At 53.7% G+C, this 14,934-nt stretch overlaps 5 protein-coding genes across 5 annotated transcripts; 1 reads left to right on the top strand and 4 right to left on the bottom strand.

The window, feature by feature from the left end:
• Positions 1-467: 467 nt before the first annotated feature.
• On the bottom strand, positions 468-1,580 carry AYL99_00303 (hypothetical protein; the record flags this gene model as incomplete). Its single annotated transcript, XM_018831819.1, has 1 exon — positions 468-1,580. One exon carries the CDS (start codon positions 1,578-1,580, stop codon positions 468-470), a length of 1,113 nt encoding a protein of 370 aa, XP_018697698.1.
• Positions 1,581-1,915: 335 nt separating this feature from the next.
• Positions 1,916-3,623, bottom strand: AYL99_00302 (hypothetical protein; the record flags this gene model as incomplete). Its single annotated transcript, XM_018831818.1, has 2 exons — positions 1,916-3,495; positions 3,581-3,623. The coding sequence occupies 2 exons, from the start codon at positions 3,621-3,623 to the stop codon at positions 1,916-1,918; spliced, it is 1,623 nt and encodes a 540-aa protein (XP_018697697.1).
• Positions 3,624-4,242: 619 nt separating this feature from the next.
• AYL99_00301 (hypothetical protein) lies at positions 4,243-5,181 on the bottom strand (the record flags this gene model as incomplete). The annotated part of the gene is made up of 1 exon (XM_018831817.1): positions 4,243-5,181. The coding sequence occupies one exon, from the start codon at positions 5,179-5,181 to the stop codon at positions 4,243-4,245; it is 939 nt and encodes a 312-aa protein (XP_018697696.1).
• A 202-nt stretch (positions 5,182-5,383) lies between these two features.
• On the bottom strand, positions 5,384-6,889 carry AYL99_00300 (hypothetical protein; the record flags this gene model as incomplete). Its single annotated transcript, XM_018831816.1, has 1 exon — positions 5,384-6,889. One exon carries the CDS (start codon positions 6,887-6,889, stop codon positions 5,384-5,386), a length of 1,506 nt encoding a protein of 501 aa, XP_018697695.1.
• Positions 6,890-7,218: 329 nt separating this feature from the next.
• Positions 7,219-9,684, top strand: AYL99_00299 (hypothetical protein; the record flags this gene model as incomplete). The annotated part of the gene is made up of 1 exon (XM_018831815.1): positions 7,219-9,684. One exon carries the CDS (start codon positions 7,219-7,221, stop codon positions 9,682-9,684), a length of 2,466 nt encoding a protein of 821 aa, XP_018697694.1.
• Between the last annotated feature and the right edge of the window lie 5,250 nt (positions 9,685-14,934).

The raw sequence follows: 14,934 nt of genomic DNA, 5'->3' as shown, positions 1-14,934 counted from the left end.
CCGATATGAGAGAAGGGGGGAGAGGGAGCCCGGGTGTTCTTGAGGGAGGGTGGGTGACTACCACTATTACAGAACGGCTGGCGCAACGGGAGTCGAATCGTCCACGAGAACATACTTAGACAGTGCCCATGGCCAGAGGGGGGAGGAGGGCATGCTATACAAGCATATTGACTCAATGTCATCCAAAGGGGCCAGAAGGACATATACAGTATGAACCCAGACTTTCTGGTAGTCTTGTGTGTATCCGGCCAGGCTCGACGCCTTGGGAGAGGGAGGCATTGTCATGTTGCCTTCCTTTCCCGCTCTCTGATCCATGTTGAAATGTACGCGGTTGAAAGACAATGTCTGTCTCTGTCCGCCTTCTCAACCGAGTCATGTCTAGAAATACAGGTTTACAAGCATTGCCCGCTCTCTCTCTTCCCTCCTCCCTCTCCATCTCTCTCAACGGTCAACGGGGGGGTCGTCGCTTAGAATCCCTCCTTCGCCAACTCCTCGGCCACGGCCAAGTAAAAAGCCACGGCGTTGAAGCGCTCCTGCACCAACCCGACCCGGCTGGCCATCTTCTTGAGCCGGTTCGTCCAGTTGATCAGGTCGAGGTGGGTGACGCCGGCCAGCGTGCCCTTGTACTCGCCCCACTTGGCCGAGCGCACGCTGACCAGCCCGTCGTTGGCGCCCTCCAGCACCGCCACCAGGTCGTGCGACAGTCGGAACACCGACAGCAGGTGCGGCGTCGCGCTGGCCCCGTACGAGAAGTACTTGACCGCCGGGTCGTTGGGCGTGCGCGGGTTGAATTCCTGCGTCACGTACTGCGTCGTCAGCTCCGCAAACGCCCCCGACGCGACGCCCATGCGTCCCAACAGCCTGTAGATCCGCGGCACCAGCTCCGGCCCGATGTCGCGCATCAGCATGTCCGCCGCCGAGCTGCCCCGGTGCGGCGTGGCCACTGTCGTGAGCGAGCGGACGCGGAAGAGGGACGGGGCCGGGCACAGTCGCGAGATCATGTACCGCGCGTCCAGCCCGCCCATGCTGTGCGCCACGATGTTGACTTGCCTTCCTCCTTGCCCCCCGCCCTCCTCGCGGGCCGTGGCGGCAGACAGTCTCTCTGCGATCTGGTCCATGAGCACCTGGGCGCGCTCGGCGATCGACGCCGTCCGGGGCACCTCCGTGGTGATGCAGGTGATGCCTCGCGCCTGGAACGCCTCCTTGATGCCGCGCCAGTAGCTGATGCCCGGCAGCAGGTCGCCCGCGAGCCGCAGCTCGTCGAACCCCATCAGCCCGTGCGCCAGCACGATCGGGTACCGGGGCGTCAGGTAGTGGGCGCGGAGCTGTGCGTAGTCGTTGACGATGAGGCGGCCCACGTCGGCGAGCGAGCCCGAATTGTCCGGGTCGTAGGACGGGACATTTCTACTCTGTTGGTCGCGGTCCAGATCGCCCAACGATGGTTGTTGTTGGGAGGATGTTGATTCATGTCGCTGTTTGTTGACACGCAGGCGAGTGTTTAAAGATGAACCGAAGGTGACTCGTCGTCTCCATCTCAATGGGTTTCCAGCATGAATATGGCGCAGGGCCCTCCATGGCATGCTACCGTCTCCTCGAAGAATCCACACTGTGTTGATCCCTTAGTATGCCGGATGGTTCAGAGTGTCCCATTTGCTGTACGAGGTAGTGTTTGTTATATTAATGGTTGATCAAAACCCGGAATAATAGATATCGGCTGGTACGTAGTGTGCGCCATTGGCTTCGGAGCTGGTTTCCGAAGTCTTTGCCGAGTATCAACCTCATGTATATCACACGCATCCACGAGCAGAGAAAGCAGAGCAGAATACAAGTCGATATATTCTCGCCGTCTATATTCTATGTACGATGGAAGCGAAATATACCAGGACTAGCACATCTGTTCTTGGCCGAGGCGTCTTCATTCTGTGCGTCGGTCCAACGACGTCGTAGTCCTTTCCGCTAAGCTCACAGGACTCGACTCATGCCCATCCAGACCGTTCATGGCGGGAATCCTGGGCGACGAGGTCGGCGTCTGGTACTGACTGAAACAAACCTTGACCGCCCCGTTGCTCCTCAGCTTGGTCAACTCATCCCTGACCTTGCCTCTGTTGGATTCGTCCCGCATTATCTTCCCTGCAGCGTAGGCACATCCCCCGTACGCAAAGCGAATCAACGAGTCCCCAGTCAGACTGCCGGTGATGAAAACACGCGGCGCAACTTCGAGGTCTTCATTCGCTTTCTCCCGCAGTGTCTGAGCTGATATGAGACCAGCACTTGCATTGCGTATCCCGTCCCCTTCCTTGGGCATTACTTCCCGAAGAAGGGTTGGTGAGAGATAACCGAGCGAGCCTCGTCTTCCGACCACGTATTCCAGACCACTCACGAGGCGCTGAAAGGGCGGTTCGCTCTTGCTGGCGTTTTGAAAGGTGACAGTCGCGGCGAGTCCGTCACCAGTGACTTGAACACCGACAACTTCAGTATTCGGCAATCCCTCGTATGTCGCGTTCCAGTCGCGAATCGAATCGAATTCAGACATGACGCGACGATATCTCGGGCGTCTGTCCTTGGGCTTGGAGGAAGTATTGGCGGCAAGTTTCATCCGCCGGTACACACCTGCATATTCCGGATAAGCTTGCTGGTGGCACGCACGCAAGGGAGAGGGTGAGGTCGACGGTGCCCACTTGTATATGTGAATGATCTTTTGGTCTGGCGGGCTCGAAATAATCACATCAGCAGCGCTGAAGCCGGAGCCAATGACAAGAAGGGGGTGCGGAGACGGTCCCGGCTGTTTGGCAAGAATTTCGATGAGTGGACGGAGGAGAGGGCGTGGTTGGATGAGCTCGCTGAAAATGCCAGACGCCAGGACGAGATGGCTGCACCGGAGATTATGCGACGCGATATAGAACCCATCTCCTCGACGAGAAACGCCCCCGACATGCTCCCCGTTATGGATCGAGTCGGCGATACCCACCTGGTAAGGATATTCGGCGAGATAGTCGGCCACAGCGTGTCGGGATGGCCTGAGATAGACGGGCATGGGACAGCCATTTCGTCTTTGGTAGTGTTTATCAAACCCGTAGCCTGGAAGGGAGATCATTCCGGCATAACTGAGGGTTCCAATGTCCCAACTGGCACGGACAGGGTTATCTACCCACTGGCCACCCGTACTGTGAGTCTGTCCAATGACCATATGAGAGACTGCGCGCGAAGGCTCGTATGCCCACCTGACACATGTCTTTTTCTCCGCGTCGTCCGTTTCCCCCAAGGGCCTCACTAATGTGTCGAGCAAGACGTTGATGGGCAAGGCTTGTGTTGAGTAGGAAAACCGCGAACCCGCAAAATGGTCCGTCAAGTAGTCGACATCGACATCAAGGAGATCGTGTTCCAACCCGAGCAGCTTCCCATGGAGGATGGCATCAGGATGTGGACTGGATGTATCATAGTAGGGAATGTGTCCATGGAGCATGTAGGAGAGAATCAAGGCGGAAGGGCCGTTTCCTGCCGGAGAGTCCGTGGTCAGTCTTGTTGCCCCTCTTATCTGTGTGGGAGAATTGAAGACTCGTGCAAGCCAGCACGCACTTACCGACGATGACAGTGTCAACCTGGTGAGGCTCGCCATGAGCCATTGAAAATCTCGTCCCCTTGAGGATTCTGGCATTGTCCTGGGGGTGATAGGAAATGTGGATGAATTACACTTCTGTCTTTTTCCCTCTTCTTTGGTGATGATGGTGGTGGAGGAGGAGGGGCGCTATCGGTTCATTCCAACGGGAGAAACGGGGAGGAGTTCTGACCCGCGGTAGGTTGGCCTGGTGAGCCAAGAGCCTGGAGCCTGGAGAGGCTGTCACGCCGCCTGTGGGTGAGGGGGTCACGGGGGCTTGCCGCCCCAATGGGATGTCATCATCGCGCCTGGAACCCCTAAAGCGCGGCAGGTTTCGCTAGGTTCGCAGCAACCCGTGGGGGCTCACTAGACATGAGGCCTAGCTATACACACTATTTAAGGATGCAGCTTTTACGCGAGGTCTCGAACCTCGTGCTGTCACCACTGTTGAAGATTCCGCCGTTCGTAATCACTTCAAATCGATCTTGAGAGAATACGCCAACCCGTCACCGCTGTCGGGGGGACTGTGGTAGCAATGAACCCTCCTCTGCAGCTAGCAAACTTGGCTGGTGACACTTCCCCAGAAGCATCGCAGACGATGCTGCTGCAGACGACCACCGGGTCACCCAGGGGTCGTCGAGACTTATTTAAAGCTTCCACACGGGCGGCCTCTTCTCAAAAAAGGCATTGACACCTTCCCTGGCATCGGCGGATCTCGCATGGAGAGCCATGAGCCTGCCTGTCCATGCCACAGCATCTTCATAACCATCACCTCCAGAGGCAGAGTTAGTCCCGTACAGTCCCAGTTGTGTCCAATATCCCCATTTGCCCAACGCCTGTGGCTGGGCAGCAGTTTTCTCGGATAACTGGCTGACTATTTGGGCAACCCGCATTTCCAGAGCTGCCCCATCTGGAAGCACCTCAACTGCCCTTCCTGGGAGCTGATCGGCCCGAACTGGCTCGGCTAAAGCTAGCATCCGGTATGTGAGGGCATGCCCCAGTCTGCGTGCAACGGCAGTGGACGGAGAAGTGCAAGGCAGCCCCAACGATGCTCCGGGCAGGCGGAATTGAGTGGAAGCACACGCCAGCGGGAGATCCGTCGTCAGAGCAAGCTGGGCCCCAGCGGCAGTCGCCAGGCCCTGGATGACCCCAATCACGGGGGCGGGAGACCGCCTGATCAAGGACATGACTTCGGCGCAGAGGGCGAATGTCTCCTTTACTTCCTCGTGGCTCAATCTTCGTAGTTCGCCCAAGTCGTGGCCCGATGAAAACACAGGTCCCTCAGTGCGTAATACGATGACATTGGGTAGTCCTTGTCGATGCTCTTGCCACTTTTCGATGTCGAGAAGCCATCCGTGTTCTTTTGCTGCCTCGGAATTCCCGTCCTTTGCGGCCACTTCTAATTCCTCGAGGATCTCCGGTTTGAAGGGGGGAAGTATCCTTATGCGGCCATCAATTGGTGACTTATTGTACGAGTGCAGCTGGTCGCGCAAATCTCGCAAGACGGCAAGCGACAGAGCATTTCGACGTTTCCCATTCTTGATGGCCAAATAAGCGGCGCGATTTGGCAAGGCTGGCCAAGTCATGTTGAAGGGCAGTCCTTATTGGTGGGCAGCCTTCTTTCTGAACAAGTCTGCCCATCTGCTCCGGACAGTGGACTTCAGAGAAAATTCATTACTCGGCGGAGACGCACTGTTGCGAAGCTCCCAAATATCGCCATTGCTAGTGGGGTACAGCAGCACGGGGCAATTCCCGACCCGAGGTTGAGGGCCGTCTTTGCTCGTCATTTCATCGCATGACAAGACTTCCATTCCGTTGATCCATAACATCTGTGCCTCGTCGACGATATGTGCCGTTCTCCACCGGCTTGTTCTTATCGTTGATGAATGGCTTTCGTGGCCAAGATCGTGCAATGTCGATACGCGATCGAGGGGCCCAGATCTCCAAGAACAGGAATATGAGATAGTCGATGATGACGCAGAGACAGAATAGCTTCCCAGCCCATATGCCGCATCCGTAATATCGTTTCAACCGGTCAATCAGTGCATATCCTCGGACACGGGAGGCGCTCCAGGGGCCATTTGCATGTTGGCCGTAAAACTCTTGTTCAGTAATTGCACCGGTGATCCCGTCATACACCCGTTCCGTCCTTTGCGCGACGTCGGTCCAAGAATACATCATCTTGACCTGATCGTGGAATCGTTCCGTTTTCACCTTGCCCGATCGCAAAGCAGCAATAGCTTTACCAGTCGCCAGGACCAAGTCGTCCTCTTCAGGTTTGGCAAAGGTTGTCATGTGCGCGGGAAGCACCTCAGGGATACCTCCAACTCTAGTGCAGACCACGTACAATCCACAACTCGCGGCTTCGACGATGACAGTCCCAAAAGCTTCGGTCAAGCTCGGATGTAAGTAGATATGCCCCTTGACCATGACGTCGCGGACTTCCTCATGGCGGACGGGTCCAAGCAGCTCGACTTTATCCTGAAGCATGCGCCGTTCGAGCATCTGCTCCAGATCGATGGCTTTCGGCCCTGAGCCGGCGATAATGAAGCGGACATTGGGATGTGCTGCGAGGATTCGTGGGATGGCTGCAATCAGAAGGTCAGTTCCCTTGTTGTAGAAGAGTCGGGAAATGACCACGATCACAATTGTGTCTCCAGGACCAAGGCGCTGCGGAAGCGGCTTGGGCCTCATATACCCGGTGTCGGTGTTGGACTTGGGGACGTATGACTTCGGTTGAAAGTTCTCAGCGACCACAGCATTCGGTATCACCGAAACCATCAACGGGTCAAGAGACGCTCGAAGAACAGTATTTTCTTTGCATGTATGGCTCACACAGATCACGTGGTCGACATCACTCAGAGCGAACTTGAGTAGCTTGTTCGTCAATATGGACGCAGCGTCTGCAAACCCGAACAGTGAGTGATCAGTAAAGACGGTGCGTAGACCCATTGTTCGAGCATGCAGAATAGCCTCGTGGCAAAAGCTGCTCAAGCTTCCATGACCGTGGACAATCTGGATCTCCTCCCTGATAATGATATTGCGGAAGATGGGAAAGAACGAAAAGACCGTAGGCATGGTGGTCTCCCGGTAAATGATCAGAAACGGAACGTGGTAGACTTTCAATCCATTTGTCAGGTAGTGGATACCTGTGCGTCCCTCGTACGCATGTGTGATGACCACCACCTTGTGTCCACGATCGATCAACTTGGTAGACAGCTGATATATATGGCTTTCCACTCCACCTGGCTGGGGGAAGAAGAAGTCGCTGACCATTGCAATGTTGTAAGGCATAGTGGGCTGGCACTGTTTGTCTGATGTCGTTGGAGCATCGAGAAGGATATACCACACTCAACTATCGGGGCCATCAATGACAACGATGGCGTGCCTGGTATGAATCTGTCGTATCAGTTGCTGTGAGCAGGTTGTCAGCAATGAAGGGGAAAAAAGGGGGAATCGGGCATTAACGAGTCCGAAGGCGGTGAGGAAATTCTGCCGGCAAATCGCGAGACTTTTTTCAACGACCTCCAAGTTGACTGTAAAGGCTCGAGTCCACACCACGGGGAATAGATCCTCTTATTGTCCTTAGGTCACATCCTTTCTATTCTCAATCGCCGTATCACATGTCTGGCTTCTACGCACGCTACGTGCCCTCAACGACAAGAACTGACGGCACCGCAAACACCGCCGAGGAACCTGTGGTCCATGGGGACAAACGCAAGAGAGAACAAGATGCAGCGATCCACGAGAAGAGAGGCAAGAAGCCCAAAACTTCAAGGACCCCAGATGATCCTGTTGAAACCCCTCATCTATCAGCCCCAAAGAAAGCCGCTGTAGCCGTCAAAAGCCCTCCGACTGTGACAGGGAGGGCAGTTTTGGACAAATATCGCGTGATAGAGGCTGTAGGATCAGAGACCACCTCAACTACGGTTAGACCCAAGGCCTCGGATGACCTGCAACATGACAGTCCTGAACTGGAAGATGGAAACCAACAAGCCCAAGACAGCTTGAGAAAGAGAAAGAAAGAGAAGCGAAAGAAAACAAGGGAAGAAAAAGAAGAGAATGCAGATGCCGCAGCACATGCACAGAAGCACACTGCATTGCTCACGAAATATGAAAAGTCAAGACAGCAAGACCAGATAGAAACCAAGGCCAGTACAACATCAGACGAATCGCCCGCAGAGCTCCACGGTCTTGAACCCTTACCTCAACCAAAGCAGGTAGAGGTAGTATCAGAGAAACCAAGCTATTCTATCCTTCCACGCTGGCAAGAGGATCCTTTGATCGTTTCTTTGAATTCGACCTCATCTTTCGAGTCACTCGGACTTCAGGAGCTCTTGTTAGACAATTTGAAAAGACAAGGACTGCGACATGCTCTGCCGATACAAGGATCAGTACTGCCTTTGTTGCTCAATGGACCTAATCATCATCCGGGTGACCTTTGCGTATCAGCTGCGACTGGCTCCGGTAAAACTCTCTCATATGTTCTACCCATTGTGGCCGATTTGAAGGACATCCCAGGTACAAAGCTCCGAGCTGTTATCGTTGTCCCAACACGAGAGCTTGTAAAGCAGGTGCGTGATCTGTGCGACACTTGTGCAGCAGGGACGTCTCTCAAGTTTGCAACCGCTGTGGGAAGCAAATCTCTCGCCGAAGAGCAAGATCTGCTTGTGAAGGAAGAAAAGATCTACGATCCAGAGGAATACGAACAATGGCAACAGAGTCCCATCGACTGGACCAATTTTTCGCTATTAAGGCTGGCTCACAGTGTGAAAGATACGGATCCGATGGAGTCGGTGGGCTATGTCACACGGTATAAATCCAAGGTGGACGTACTCATTACGACACCCGGTCGATTAGTCGACCACCTCAAGTCTACTTTGGGTTTCACTTTCGACGACGTGAAGTGGCTCGTGGTCGACGAAGCAGACAGGTTGCTCAATGAAAGCTATCAGGAATGGATTGCCGTGGTCAAGCCAGCCCTGCAGTCACGGGCTGCAACCTCAAGAAGGGATCAGATTCTCCGCCACATGAGGATGACAATCCCGAGACGAAATGTCACCAAGGTCTTGCTTTCTGCGACCATGACCCGTGACTTATCTAAGCTCAATGCTCTGGGGTTGTGGAATCCACGGCTGGTCGTGCTGGGTGACAACCAAGAAAGGACCGGGACAATCAGAGAGGGCACTGCGCCTGAACGGCTTGAAAAGCTCGCGGAAAAAGACAGTGAACCTGTCTATCTACCTGAGACCCTCAACGAAGCCGTTATTCCTGTCACCAATGGCGCTGAAAAGCCATTATATCTCCTGCAGCTTCTTTACAATCATATCGGACTGTCTCAAAAGCTGTTAAACATGGACGATAGTGCTGGGCGTTCTTCACCACAAGCAAGCGTGGAATCAAACCCCACTTCGTCATCAGAATCCAGCTCAGAAGCTCCGACGTCTTCAGAAGATGAGCGGGACGCGGATATGGACCCTGAATCAGACACGCGTGGAGGTTTGACGGCTTCCAGTCTTGACGTGAAGAATGCCTCAGAGAGTCAAAGCATGACAAAGGTACCGCGAGCTTTGATTTTTACTCGCTCGACCGCTTCAGCAACCAGACTCTCTCGATTGTTATGTATCATCGAACCTCTTTTAGCTCCTCGAATCTCGACCCTGACGCGCAGCACTGCCTCGTCTGCCTCGTCACGCCGGGCCTTGGCTTCTTTCCGCAAGTCAAAGATATCAGTCTTGATCGCCACAGACCGCGCCTCTCGTGGCCTGGATGTACCTGGTCTTGAGCATGTCATCTCCTACGATGTCCCAAACAGCCCTTTGACATACGTGCATCGTGTCGGCCGAACTGCTCGGGCTGGCAGAGTTGGCCATGCATGGACGTTCGTGGAACACAGGGAAGCAGCTTGGTTTTGGCGTGAGATCGGAGGCAAAGTCAAGCACGCAGTGTCGGGAACGGGCATTGGCGCAGTTTCGATTCATAGGAAGACCAAGATTTCCAAGCTCAATCTGAGCGTGGAGGGAATAGACCTCAGAAAGAAATACGAGGCGGCTCTGCAGCAACTAGAGAAAGAAGTGCTGGGCAAGTAACCATGGATGAATTGGTCGACCTGTGGCAACATCCGTGAGCACAAGTCTCTTTCCTATACATACTTCTGGTTAACTCCTCTGGCCGACAAATGGGAACCTGGACCAGATCTGCCGATAAACATGAGAATTGGCCCAACGATTGCACGAAATTAACGTCCTCCAGCGCAAGGCCGTAGTCACCCGCAGGCTCACTTTCTTTTATTGATGGCCTTTGCCAAGTCCAACAGGGTCTGTTCTCTGTCCACAACGTCGTATGATTGTGGGGAGTCAGACCGACTTAGCTTCGCCCAACAGAAACAAAATCAACGAGACCTTGGCTGGCATTGCTGTTGGCATGGAGCCTTCTCAAGTTGGGACGATGCAGCAGGGCACCCATGGTGTATACCGACGTTTGGCTTCTTCACCTCCGACGTCAGTTGCTATGGTCGAGATAAGTTTTGAAAGGCAAGCAGTGCTCGTGGCTGATCTCTCCACCTGACATTTTCGCCCTGACCTGATACTGAAGCCGTTGGTCAAAGCGGATACAACGCCTGGAACCTGACACCAGACATCTGCACAAGTTGCTGCAGCTGTTCCTCAACAAATATGTATCAACCGCCAAGAATGTCTTCTCAAATCTTTAAACCACCTCCTTCGAGCCTCGAGAATAGTGTATCTTGCATTCCAAACGCGGATTTCTCTCGTGTGCGGCAGGCGAGGATCAGTAAGGCATGGCTCGAGGTTTGCTCCAGTCAGCATGACTACAAATCTGTTAGCATTGTGCCCGTACAAGATCAGTCTGTGTGTGTGTGCGCCATGTCTCGAAACGAAAAGAACGGCTTCCAGGAACACGACATCTCTGTAGAGAGATCAGCTTCGATCTGTGCGACAAGCGACGAAGCATGCAACTGAATCTCCTAGACTGGAACATGATGCTGTAGGCAACGAGTGTCCCCATGGCGACTTGGTTTCGTCTCTGCATCTGATGTCAAGCTGGAACCTTTTACTTTGTCTTCGTTTAATCCTGGCTGAGTCACGTCGCAGGTGGCTGCTCGCCCAAGTTCGGGATGCGGGCCGTATGAGTGTCGAGCTTTTATCCACAACGGGCAACCATCAACGAGGCTTTCAGACACTTTGAAAGCTGGATGAAGCTCCATGCCGCGAACGGTAGGCCTGCCACGTTGGTATCAGTCACGCGGAAGCCGTCATGTACGATGTTGTAGTTGAACTGCAACCCTCTGGCCAGCAACTGTTGGCGGCCTCCAGACCTTGAGCTTGACTGCGTTTGCAAACTAGGTAGCAGGACGCGAGGCCATTCGAAGCCACCAGTGACCGCCACGACGGTCACTTTCAGGCGGTGGCCAGATGGTTCAGTGTCTCTCCGCAAATGGTATCCTCAGTCAGCCTGCTCGTGGTTGCCTGTGCCCCGAGGCGCCTCTGGTGGGCTGCCAGGCCTGCGGAGCCCCTGAGCGAGGGCTATTACAATTGCCGATAATCTCGATCGTCATCGACGACATGCTGGGCTGATTAGCAAGATATTGGTCACCTTTTATCCAAACCAGATCTGGTAATCGACTTAACGTAAAACCAACGATCGTCGGGGAAGACCTAACTATAACGACACCAAAGAAAAACGGCCCTCGGAAAGCAGGCATGACTTCTCCGAAGGCCCGTAGGCCTTGACTACCTCAGCAGCCTGTGCTCGCTGTTCTGTTTCCGATATCCACACAGTGACACCGATCCGGCTGAGTTGAGCTTGCATCAGAGCAGGCCCTGGGCAGCCCCATGAGCCAATTTCTCTCTCGACTTCGGACTTTCCACCTCCAAGTTATTTCAAGAGGCAAGCATGAATCTGACTGGCCCGTATACGACTCGTGCGTCCCATCGGTCCCTTGAAGCTATGTCTGCAACCTGGCTGAGGAGAAGCTTCAACTGGAGGCCCAGCTCTTCCGTTCGGGGGCTGCAGATTATCCCGCGAGAATGTCCTGAGTGGCAGCAGGAGATGTTTCCTGACCCTGGCTTTTACGGGTCACTGTGCCGAGTGGCTGCCACAAGACGTCCTCATTTGTGCAACCACACGACTTCGACTTTGGACGACTTTCGACCCAACAATGATAGCCCTGACAAAGGACCAGCTGTTGTGAGACCGGCCTCACGAGATATGGAGCACAATCTCCTGAGCCCTGGCAACTCCCGGACAGATTGTACGGATAGTCATAAGCTACGTGAAGGTCCAAAGCCCGCAGAACTACGATTACCATCGTCCCCAGACGCTAAGTCTAATGGCGATATCACAGAAAGACAGCCATGAATTGAAAACGCGAAACCTAACGAGCTCTCAACGAGGATACTTCCCAGCTTTCTGAATCACAAATCTCGGGCAGGAAGCTTTGCGCCAGAGCGCCCATTGGATTGACCTGTACCGGTCTCAGAAATCGTGGTCTTCCCAGCCTTCGGTCTTACATAGTACCGTTCTGCCTCCTTTTCATTTCGCGGATTTTTAATCAACAACAGAATTACTCGGAGAAGTCAGCGAAGCCGACTTCCTTTTTTTCCTTTTTGCCTTCTGTTCATGAGGCTTTTTTTTCGTTTTGTTTTTGTTTTTGTTTTTTGGAATTTGCTGGCCCTCGTTGAGCTTGTTGCCAGCGACATTCTCTTGTCACCTTCCATGTCTGGCAACGGATACTTTCTTATTTCCTCGTACCCCGGGGCGCGGACCCTGAGCCCGAGCGTCCTCATTTCTGGCATGGGGATATGCAGATCAATTCGAAGCGAAGGCGTTGAATTTAGTGCAATTGGTGTCTACAACCTGGTTGTCCTTGAGAAGCCATTCTCACTGTCTCAGACATCGTCCTCATCGTCGCAGCCGAGTTTCGTCCTGTTTGGTAGTTATTGGGGACTAGGAGGTCCCCCAGCTTAGCATGAAATAAGGGGCACAATGTCCTCAAATGACCTGTGTAACAGATATTGCACTCTTGTATGACTTTTTATATCGTGGCAGGTCATTGTTTACCGCTCACCTGTTGTGCAGAGAAGCGATGGTCTCCGTCTATTAGAGATTGGAACATCTGGCGACAGTCGTATTATCCTATTGCCAAGCAGCACTTTCTCCCTCACCAGTAGAGTTCTTAATCACTGCATCTTCAGTGGGGAAGGTGCATTCGGCATGATGCTTGCAGAAGTGCCAACTGATGTATTTAGTCCAGGGATGCAGGTGCATGCGATCCAGAAGCAGTGGTCTGTCTAGGCTCTTCAAGATCAATTGCTGAGTTTCAAGGTAATTAGGCACACATCTTGCCAAATGGATAGGGAAGAACGATCTCGAGTTGAAGTCCGCTGTCGTCGCCTCCTGGAGAGACAGGAGAAAAGAGCCTGGGTGGCATGTCAAACTAAAACACCCCGGATGTTTCTGGAGTGTTAACTACCTGCGACGTGGCTTGGTACCCATGTATTGACATTATCCAGCTCAATGTTCTTCGTCGAGCAGCTATGTCTGCCACCATCCTACCCCTCTCTCCACTCAATTCACCCTGATCCAGGTCGTGGATCCCTATCGCAAGCAACAAAAACCCGCTCTAGATGAAGGTTAAGCGTCCACTGAAACCGGCCGTCGTTGGTTCAGCCAAAGCCAATTCCTGCGTCTTTCCCTGCGTTTTCCTCCTGCTCCACCCGTGGCCGGCGCTCGTACTTCCTGCTAGGGCATCAGTATTGCCTGAACAGACAATACGCCCAGAAAGAGGAGATCAACGCACACAGGAGGTGGGCAAGAATCGTGAGACATCTTGGACGGGTCAAAGATCATGAATCATCTCACCTCAACCGTTCTTGACACCACACCTACGCTTCTCACCTTCATCCAGGCCGAAACAAACAAAGTCAGATTAAGGCTTTCGTGCGTCAGCAGGCCCCGAATCCTCCCTGCCACCACCCTCCGACTCTCATCTCGTATCATCCGCAGCTCCCACAATCCTCCACCATGTGGTCCCCTCCACAGCTAGGTCTTCGTGGGCCGTTGACGCGGGCGTCCCGCATCACTGTGACCAGGTCTTGACATGCCCAGACACAAATTACCTCCCGTCGGATTCAGAGACCATCCTGATGCTATGAGATGCCGTGATCGCAGGCTCGAAACATTGTTGGACGCCATCCGCAAGCAAGAATTCCACCACCAAGGTCCCTTCACTGAGGAAGGCTGAATTCTGAGGGGTTACGCATTTCCTGAAGAGGAAGCGAAGATGCCGATTCCCATTGGAGCCCACAACCCGACCAAAAGAGACCCGAACGATCTTTCACGATTGGAGACTATAGAGCTGCAACCTCTGCAACCTCCCTCCACAGCCCTTCAGGTGATTGCTGGGACAGCCAGCCGTCGCCCTGCAGCCCGAAGAGTGCGAGGTGTGAATAAAAGGAGTTGGAAGCAAAGGAGGGCCCGAACCACTTGCCGGGTGTACTCCACTAATAATCATGGAATTATTATTATGGGGCTGGCAATATTCATCTGAGAAAAAAGCGTCCAGGCGAGAGTCGCACGACGCTAGAAGACATAGTCCGAGTCATGTCAACTCTCTCGGGCGAGGGAGTTGAGAGCTTTGGGCAATTGTCCCACGAAATGTCGTCCCGTGGTCCATTACCTCATCTGCTGCACAAGCACGGCTGACTATCCAGCCTTTTAGAGCTCTAAAGCTTCTTGCGGTATCCCCCGATTATGCTGGAGCCGGTCTACTCGCTATGCCGTGGCTATCAGCGACACGAGCAGCTCCGCACTGATATCACCCAGTCCAGTATGGTTCATCGACAAGGAGAAGGCTGAGTTGATTACAGCATGATTAGTTGCTTCAATCATCCCTCCCACGACCGATTCGGTCGGGCACACACGGCCCTTTTGCTGTCCAATTCCGATCTGTGTCTACACCGAGCCACCCAAGTTGGCGAAGGTGACTTGCAGTGGAACACGGGCCCGAGGACCTGCTTCTTCGTCAAGCTCTTCTGCGTCTTCTCTTAGCGGATCTTGCGTAATCACCACTCCGCATGTCACCCCCCAAGTCGCGACTAAAGCAACCAAAACTAAAGCCTATCGGGCGACGCCTGATGAATAATACCAGAGTTACGGAGGCCGTTGGAGCCACTCACCTCGATTATCACTTGACCATCCAAGCTCGGCTACCACATGAAAAGCAGCCTCCGGCGGTCCAACGAGAACATCACGCCACGAGGACAAGCACTTGTCTATATTCGCTGCAAGCCGGAATGTGGTTTCCAGAATGGGAGGCT

Source organism: Fonsecaea erecta (genome assembly GCF_001651985.1).
Source record: "Fonsecaea erecta strain CBS 125763 chromosome Unknown Scaff1, whole genome shotgun sequence".
NCBI classification, from domain to species: Eukaryota; Fungi; Ascomycota; class Eurotiomycetes; order Chaetothyriales; family Herpotrichiellaceae; genus Fonsecaea; species Fonsecaea erecta.
This window is presented reverse-complemented; position numbering and strand designations above follow the sequence as displayed.